Genomic DNA, 9,303 nt, shown 5'->3' with positions numbered 1-9,303 from the left:
CTCCAGCTGCAGAAGGCTCCCGGGGTCGAGACGAAACCAGCAGCCAAGTTCTTAAAGGAACCCTGACTTCTGAGTGACAGGCTCGGTGCTTGCTCTCCTCTGCAAAAAAATACGACTCTGCAGGGTGTGCATATAGTTGAAATCAGCTCCACCCTAGCAGAAAACATGTCTCTGGAAAACAGGGCTGCTTTTCTGAGAAGAAATGCTCAGGATGTGCCAGGTCAGAGGCCATTCTCCATTTAAATGAGAAGCAAAACGCAACCGAGCTGGACAGCTGAAGTGTGCAGCTCTTGCTCTCAACTTCCTTAGAAAACTTTGCGCTCTAGTAAGCAGCAGTGGCAGCTGCAGAGCAGCTTTTCTGAGCTTTTTCTTAGCTTCTCTTAGCAGGGGTTGACAGCCCCTTGGGAAGGATCCTTATGCACGGAGCTTGGTGATATCTCCCCATGTGAACTCCCTTGGGTGTTCCGTCGAGCTGTTTGTGGTTGAGAGGGTTGAGGACAGGCGTGGGAAGGCAGTGGAGTGAAGCGGAGGAGCTGGCAGAGATCTGAGTGCTGGGAAATGGAGAAGGGGAAGTGGTTTAATTTCTATTAAAACCAAGAGCCTGCCCAAGAGGTATCGCATGTTTTCACCAAAGGATGTCCAAAGATCCGTATCTCCTTTCTTTGCAACTAAAGCTGGTTAAAACTATCCTTCAACCTTTCCAGAGCTCTACTGGGTTTGAAACTAAGGTAACGTATTATGCATAAAAATGCCTCTGTAAGTAGCACTTAAAAACAATGAAAGATGAGAAAGGCTCCTGGGGATGAAATTGATAAGAGAACAAAAGAGGCTCCATCTTGTGACTCAAAGAAACCCCAGGCGTGTGTTGTGGTTTAATCTCTGGGTGTTCCCCTGCAGACCTTAGCTGTGCGTTCATTGCAGCTTTACTGCAGCTTTCCTACAACCTATCTCGTAGGAAAAAATCTTGCTGTTGTTTGAAGCTGGGGGCAGACTCATCTAGTGTCCTTCCCCTTCTCTCCCACTAAATAAATGATTGTGGTGAGACACTGGTGCAAAGGAGAGGACGCTGGCAGGCAAGCAATGAGCATCAAGGAGAATGAAACAGCTGAAACGTGTTGGGGCGTTGGGGAACTGAGAGGAAGGAAGGTGATTTTTTTTTCCAGTTTCCCAGTGCTCTGTGGCATCAATGTCTGCTTTTGGTCTGTGGATTTAAGATGGGTATTTTGGCTTAGGGGAATGCTAGAGGTGTGTCCCATTCCAGCAGCACGTGCACCTCCTGTGCCATGGGGAAGCGCACCTGGTCCCTGCAGCCAGGCCAGCTCGGCTGACAGGTGTGAGCATTCATATAGTGCAGGTGGCCTCGCTGCACTTGTACCCATCACTGCACAGTAGGTAAGGACCAGGGGAGGGAACATATACTTAGATTTGAGCTGGTGGGTTAAATGTGTGCCCCTAGAAAAGCTCTTGAGCCCCCAGTATGGAAGGTCTCAAGGAAATGCGAAGAAAGAGTGAACAGAGAGAAATCTGACTCCAGGGACACCTGAGGACCTGGAATCAGCACACTGCGTGCAGGAGCTGGCAGTGTCTTTTGGAAAGGGTGCGAGGGAGATAGGCTGTGAGCCAGGTGACGGGGTGCGGGGGGATAGTCACAAATCAGGTTTGCCAAGTATTGGGAAAACTAAAACTGCTGCTTCCGGAGCATCTCCTCTGGCACAGAGGTTCTCCAGTGACTCATGTAGCAAGACATGGCACAGGGTTAGATGTTAGAGAAGCTTGAACACAGAGATACACACATGTGACTGAAGCCAGTGACTGGAAAAATCAGACACAAACGAATCATGTAAAACAAAGCTCCTGGGACTGGGCTCAAACGTAATGGAGCACACTGAGACCTCACATGAACAAAACACCTCCTCTCAGGTTTCCTCTGCCTACCTTTCGGGGGGACCTACAAGATAGCTTAAAAGCCAACTCAAATCCGTATTTGCTCTGATGAAGGATGTGCAAACCCCATAGATAGAGCTGATTGATAGATCTGTAATAAAGTGCCTTTGGCTTCATGTGAAGTCATAGAAATTTATTTTTGTCTGAGAACTAAAACTAGAATTGAATATAAATGATGTTATCTTCCAGCAAAAAAAGAAAAAATCTGCTTTCTCGCTGTCCCTGTGGCCCAATAGTTCTGATACCAAGATCCCTTCCCTCCAAGGTGCTCAGTGTTCACTCTGGGTTTGTACAGGACAGGTACCTGCAAGCACAAGCTTAGAGCTGATAAGAGTCCCAAGTTGACAAGCACTGTTGGTATGAAAGGACTCTTAACCATCCTGATCTTTGTTGAGAGGTTGTTCTGGTATGCAGGCAATAAGCAAGCAAGCTGACATCATAGGGCAAAACCCCTATTCACCTGCGGCACTTTTTGATTGCTTATAAACTTAAACAAGACCAGAAACTTGAGGCCAGATAGTCCCCACAGGCCACTCAGGTGTTTGCAGACAGGTCTGAAGCATCGCTGCCAAGTAAAACTTCTCATTTCCCTTCTCAGGGCAGCACAGGACGGAGGAGTTCCGGAAGGTGAACATCCTGATGAAGGTGCCTGCGCTAAAGGATGGTTCTTTCACCTTAGCAGAGAGGTGAGGCTCAAATAAGTTAAAACCCCTACTGCAGTACTGTTTATCCTCATGCTCGGATTCTGCCAGTGTGCTGTCAGATCTCTACTGGGACTCCAGCCCAGGTGGTTGTTTGCCTCCTTCCTATCTGTTCAGCTTGTATGTAACCTAAACCTGTGTTTCAAGAGCAGCTTTCTCATTTGGGCAGCTCAAAGAACACTGATTGTGGAAAAATCTCTGAGCTGCTGCTCAGAGCTAGCTTGCATGTAGGCAGTGTTTCTGACCTTAAATACCTGCCCGTGTGTCCTCCTGCTCTCTTCCTTGAGACGGAGGCTGTAGGTTTTTCAGTAAATCTCACATAAGGCACTCATGGCTCGATGGCCAGGCAATGCGAAGCTCAGATTTGGTATAAACCTATTCTGTGGCTCATATTTGCTCAAAAATGTTGATGGGGTAGCTGTACCAGCAGACCACATCTGCCTCGCTGGGCTGATCTGTCAGGTAGTTTCTCCCCACAAGCAGCCAGTCAGTCCAGCACAGACTCTCTGTGCTGTGCCTCACTGGCGAAGGTGTGTCCTGCCCTTCTGCCTGACTCGCATCAGGTTTGTATTACCACTGTCCAGAAGTGCAAAATTTAGGGGAAGAAGAAAGGGATGAGATGCTTTTGAGCTCACCAGTCTGCCTTGCTCTTTGGGCAGCATTGCAATCCTCCTGTACCTGGCACGGAAATTCAAGACTCCTGATCACTGGTACCCATCCGACCTGCAGAAGAGGGCTAAAGTTGATGAGTACCTGTCATGGCAGCACATCAACATTCGTGGGAAGGGAAGCAAGCTGTTCTTAACTAAGGTAAGACCATTATATACCAAAAAACTGAGTGCTAAGAGCTGTGAGTGCAGTGCCCAGGAAGTGCCTCCTATGTGCAGGGCCTTTCCAAACAAGTGTTAAAGCCAGGTGACAAGAACAAAACAAGATCTGGGATTGACTTAGCGGCTCAGCTGAGCCTAACCGAAGTGGCCCGAATCCCTCACGCTGCAGCCCCAGCTCTGTGCGTGCACTGAGGTCCAGAGCAAACCCGTCCTGCATGTGCAGCTAACACCAGCCACAGCTCATGGCCTTCTGCCCAGCTTCGTGGAAAGAATGAATGTCCCATTGGAAAACAACATGCGGTTGTTTGCAGATGATGCAGCGTTCCCTTGAGAGGAGACTCTCGTGGTTGAAATTTCAGACTTTTTAGGGAGGAGACAAGGACAGGAGACAATGACTGATATTGTTAATCTGCCAAAACAGATCAGCAGTATTAGTTGTTCTCGTGCATGGCTGGTGAGGGATTCTTTGAAGGTGGCAATGGGAAGGGTGTGGACTAAGTTTGGAGGGAAGTGTACAGAGAAGATCTCGTTTCTTCTCCGTGCCAGGTGCTGCTGCCTCTCCTCACAGGCCAGCCACTTCCTCCAGAGAAACTGGAAGGTGTTACTGAAGAGTTGAACGTCGTCCTGAAACAGTTTGAGGAGAAGTTCTTGCAGGACAAGCCCTTCATCGCAGGCAGCGAGGTCTCCCTGGCAGACCTTGTCGCACTGGTGGAGCTCATGCAGGTGAGCATCAGCCCACTGTTGGACCTGGAGCTGGGTTGTGGGCAGGCCAGGCCAAGGGGTGGCTGCAGCACCACCTCCTCTTTAACAGCAGATCGTTTTCTGTGCAGTTAACTCCTTAATGGAGTTAAAGCTTTTTCCCTTTTAACTTTGACCATTACTGAGTTTGCCAGGGAATGCCTGCTTTGAGACAGTTCTCTCTATAAAAGTATGGGCAAAATTCCTCAGAAAAAGAAAAAAGTTAAATTACAAACTAGGCAGAGGAAGTACAGCTATTTAGAAGAGATATGTTGGCATGCATGGACCTCGGTGTTGTGCGTTAGCCAGTTCTTGAGTTGGCCCTGGCAGTGCTCTTTCACTGACGTCCCAGGGGACAGCAGCTGCTGAGGATGACAGCACTTCCTACTAGCTAAGAAACAGAGATGAACTCCACCTAATGTGTCTGCTGCCTTGAGCCAAAAGCATATCTGTGCTTCAGTCTGGTCCCATCCCTGGCAAATGTGTCATTTGACTCACTCCTGGCTTCTTTTGCTCTGCAGCCTGTGGGTGCTGGCTATGACCTCTTTGAGGAGAGGCCGAAGTTAGCAGCGTGGCGCAGGCGGGTGGAAGAAGCGGTGGGGAAGCAGCTCTTCCAGGAAGCCCATGAAAGCATCTTGAATGCCAAGAACTTAACTGCTGACAAGTTTGAACCCGAACTGCTGGAGCATTTCAAGCACCAGCTTCTAAAGCAGAATTAGGGGGTTATGCTCTGAGTAAAACTGATTATTTTGTGCAGGCTTCTTGTAGTATTTCAGCATTTCTTCTAAAAATCATACATAAACACCTCTCCACAAAATGCACTTCAGCCTTTCTGCAACTTAAAGGGAAGAAAACTACATCTTAGACTGCAATGAGCTGCTTTCCCCTCTTGTCCACTTAAAGGCATATGAGCTGTAGACTCATAGACTCGTAGAATCACAGATTCATAGAATCATAGAATATGTTGGGCTGGAAGGGACCTTTAAAGGTCATCTAGTCCAGCCCCCCTGCAGTAAGCCCTATAGGCTGTTCTTTTGTGCTCCAGCACCACTGGATCTGCTTGAGGACAGAGGTGATTTGGTCTGTGTGGGAATTAAGGCCAGTCAGAACTGCCCTTTCCATCTGTTTTGAGTTTTACAAGTTGCAGCACTATAGAAAGGGCAAAGGTTTCCTGAGGGTATGGCAGAGTAGATCCATCTGAAGCAAGGAAAAAAATCATTGAAAATAGCTTTCACTTTGCAACAGGCTTTGCTAGAAGATTTTTGCTCTTTAGTAAAGAGACAATTCAGGACCTAGCCCTTGGTGTGGACCCTGCCACGGCTCTGTCAGACACCTGGCCACCAGAGGCTGCTGTGTCATCTGTAGGGACAAAGGGACACCAAGGAGCAGGGGAGCTGTGCAAGTACCCAAGCGAGGCCTCCAGCTTCTGAGGATGGGGTTAGCCTCCGTGGATAAAGATCCTCAGCCATAGACTCCTGCCATACTCCACAAAGAACAGCCTGCACAGCTCCTGTCCAAGGTGAGGTTGCTGCCAGCCACACGGGCCCCCTCTGCAAACCTTACCAGTGCTCTGTCCTTCCCCCAGAGCAGCTTTGCCAGCTCGATGGAAGGCATTTAGTCCAGGCTCTCTCGCCCGATAAGTGCTGCTGGGGCTGGGCCAGCATCGGTGCGGAGGGAGCTGTGCTGGGCAGCCCCAGGCGAGCGGGCTGTGCAGTGCAGGAGCCGAGTAATGCCTCAAATACACTTCATCTTCCACTGCTCTTCTGTCATGCCAGATGCTCCAGTAAAGTTAATGGTTACACTTGCCACGCGTCGTAGCTCTGTTTGGCTTTGTAATCAGGGCTTGGGAGGAAGCAACCACCGAGTCATCCCGCACACCTGCGCGGCACCCGTCACAGCCTCTCGCCTGTGTCCCTTTGTACCCCTCCTGCCTTCCTGTCCCTGTGACCTTCTGTTTCCAGGTACGAGCCGTGAAAAAGGCTCCAGTTTGCAGAGCTGGTTTTTTCCCTTCTTGTTAAGGTCTGGTTGTGTCTGGATCAGGGCTTGGGAGGAAGCAACCACCGAGTCATCCCGCACACCTGCGCGGCACCCGTCACAGCCTCTCGCCTGTGTCCCTTTGTACCCCTCCTGCCTTCCTGTCCCTGTGACCTTCTGTTTCCAGGTACGAGCCGTGAAAAAGGCTCCAGTTTGCAGAGCTGGTTTTTTCCCTTCTTGTTAAGGTCTGGTTGTGTCTGGAGGTCTGTTTGTCTCTGCTGGCTGGTTATGCCATCCACAGAGATGGCTGCGTGCTACACTGGGTGTGAGATGTCCGTCATCTTAATGCAAGTCAAGCTACTATGGTGCTCAGCAAATGTGAAAGCAGCTGCTCAAATCAGTCTCACACATCCTTGCAGCTGGACCTGCTGGTTTTGGGGAATGAGCCAGCTGCCTCTTCTGCGTTTGCTTCCTGAGTAAACCTGCCTTTGAGTTCAAAAAGGCACGATGAAGCACAGCTTGCAACACATGTCCCCACGGGCTGCGCTAAAGCAGCCAAGCAGGCCAGTCTCTTTTACTTTCCGTTCTTTCAACCTGCAGGAAATCCTGAATGTTAGCGTTGAAAACCCGTATTTGCCCCAAACTCCTTTCAGAAAAGGAGTATTTGCCTGTATTTGCCTCAAACTCCTTCTTTGTGCTGACACAAGCGGGGATATTTGTCTTACCTGATTTTTTATTGGAAAGTTTGTTGAGGAGAGCCTAATGCACTCCAGTCAGCAAAGCTGGTGGTGGCAGCTTTCTTCTCACCCTGAGAGCGCTTGCACGGTTGGTGACTGAGCAGCAACCCCTGTAGTTACTGCACTCTGGCTCTGCTGTAGCAGCTTGCCTGCAGGGCTGAGCCTCAAGAAAACAGCCTGTTTACACTCTGCTGCCAACTACTTCATTTCCTCCGTAACCGCAGCTTACCGCAGCCAACGGCTGGGCGTCTGCGCACCGCTGGAATAAAAGAGGTTCTTTGCTGCCCCACCAAAGCTGCCCAACCTCACTGCACGCTCACACATCAGCACCTGTGTACTTCCATATTCCAGACCTCCAAATTTTCCCTTTCTTGTAAAGAGCAAACTTTGTACCAGCACAATAAATGTGTCACACTGCTTCTGTTCAAGTAGAAGCAGAGCAGAGAAATAATCAAAACCGAGACTCTGATCTACAGAGTGCTAATCCTGACGGACCTCAAACTGGGTTTGGTAACAGAGCTTTTCTTGATACATATCTCCCTGCAGAACCTTGAGATAGGGCTGCTGTACATGCAAAACCATTACGTGATCCAAAGCAAATAAAGTGTCTTTTGTTGGTTTTTTTTTTCTTATTTATGATACTTGCAGCACAAGAGCTGCGGGTAAGACAATCTTGAGCCAATTTTCTGCTTGGTTGAATAAGGCACAAGTTCCTTAAACGTCACCCACTGTATGCTCTTGCAAGGACAGCTGCCTTCAAAAACAAGTTGGAACTATGCTCAGAGCTTGTTTTTTGGTGCTCCTCTGCTGCCAGTCTCAAAGGATAAACGCGCTTGCCTTGCTCCAGCATGGTCATGGTGACAGGAGATTTTAAAATGTTTTTCCCATCATCTTCTCTGCCTGCTCTAAGCCTGTCTGCACTGTAGGTTCTCTCTCACCACGAAGCTGTGTGCAGTGACCAGTGGCATTTTGGGCCCTTCTATGCATGCGGGACAAAGCACTCCCCAGAGTAACTCTGGATGTCAACAGAGTTGTACAACAGATAAATTGGCCTTCCTTGTTTTTTCACTCTAAATGGCAAAGATAAGGCACCTCATCCTTGTACTTTGCCTTTTGCTGTCCTTCTGCCTCCCCCATTTTGTTCATTTGTGTCATTTGATCTTGGCTGGTTCCAGCCCCTAGACGGAAAGCGCCAAGCGCTGCCTGCCAAAACCCAACAGGTTGTGCAAGAGTTTTGCCTGCCTCAGCACAAGGTCTATTCAGCATCCACTCCCCTTTCACCTGAATGTGGAGAGGGGTTACACCTTCAATGACAGTTTAATGTGCTGTTCTGATTCAATTTCCTCAATTCTTGCCAGGGGTTATTTGAAAACAGGCAAGAGCCTGTGATTTCTAGAATAAAATGAAGCTGGGATACACAGAATGAGAGGAATATTTAAAAAACAGATACACATCCTGAAACCTTTTCTAAACAATGAAGAAATAAACTGCAAAACTTACTGCATTTTTTTTCTTTGTTGTTACTGTTTCCAAAAAGTGGATACAGGCAGGAAAAATGGCCTTTGAGGTGCTAGAGCCACATGAAAATACAGTGCTAGAAGCACTAGAGCCAGGAACAAAGCAATCAAATACCATATAACACGACCAGGCAAAAATTTCTCTTTGGTTGTGTTGGGCTGTACAGTGCAGTCAGCAAACTGGAAAAAAACTTAAGGAAGGAACATTTCCAGGTGGCACATGGGAAGATCTTTGAAGTCTAGATAGGAGTAATGGATCACCTGAACCATAAACAGAGCAACTGATTCTCCAGTTCCCTCTCCCTGAGGTTCCTGTGGCTCTTTCCAAGGATTTGTGTGTGACGTACCAGCTCTCTGCCAGAGCACTGATAAAAAGGTGTCAGCTGAGCTGGGCTGGGTTTGACTGGGGGTGACTTTGCCTGGAGTGGTTCAGCCACTCTATCTTCCCGAGTACCAGAAGTCCCTGTACCCAACCAGCATGTCACCTTCCCCCAGTCACACAGCTCTGAAATGCTGCAAGGGCTTGAATTCAGTCTGAGCTCCTTCGGTTCTCCTCCACTTGTGTGGAAATCTGAAATGTTAAATACCAGGGAGAGAGGAAAGTCAGTTCACTGCAAGTACACAGATATAATGCCCGCAGAGAAGTCCTCCATGCTTCGCTACCCTTCAAGCATCACCCTGCTCTGCAGAGGCTCTGTGACCAAAAAGATTATTTTCTGAGCTAAAAGCCTTACCGAGATCTAGAGGTGCGAGATCAACGCCAGTTTAGGGATGTCGCACAAGGGCCCGTCTGTGGCGTGAGATACCCCTGCAGGGGTGCGTTACAAACCCCAGCATTTACCCGGTGAGAGCTGGGGTGGGA

General features: G+C 48.7%; 1 protein-coding gene across 1 annotated transcript; it reads left to right on the top strand.

Annotated features, from left to right (window-relative positions):
- Positions 1-2,542: 2,542 nt before the first annotated feature.
- On the top strand, positions 2,543-4,932 carry LOC104267204 (glutathione S-transferase theta-1-like; the record flags this gene model as incomplete). The annotated part of the gene is made up of 4 exons (XM_009874909.1): positions 2,543-2,630; positions 3,305-3,455; positions 4,022-4,198; positions 4,735-4,932. Coding segments are annotated over 4 exons (614 nt in total), but the record flags the coding sequence as incomplete, so codon positions are not given.
- Positions 4,933-9,303: the final 4,371 nt, after the last annotated feature.

The sequence above is a fragment of the Apaloderma vittatum genome, unplaced genomic scaffold (genome assembly GCF_000703405.1).
Source record: "Apaloderma vittatum isolate BGI_N311 unplaced genomic scaffold, ASM70340v1 scaffold33168, whole genome shotgun sequence".
In the NCBI taxonomy this organism is placed as follows: domain Eukaryota; kingdom Metazoa; phylum Chordata; class Aves; order Trogoniformes; family Trogonidae; genus Apaloderma; species Apaloderma vittatum.
The sequence above is the reverse complement of the archived record's forward strand: the minus strand, read 5'-3'. Positions and strand labels throughout refer to the sequence as shown.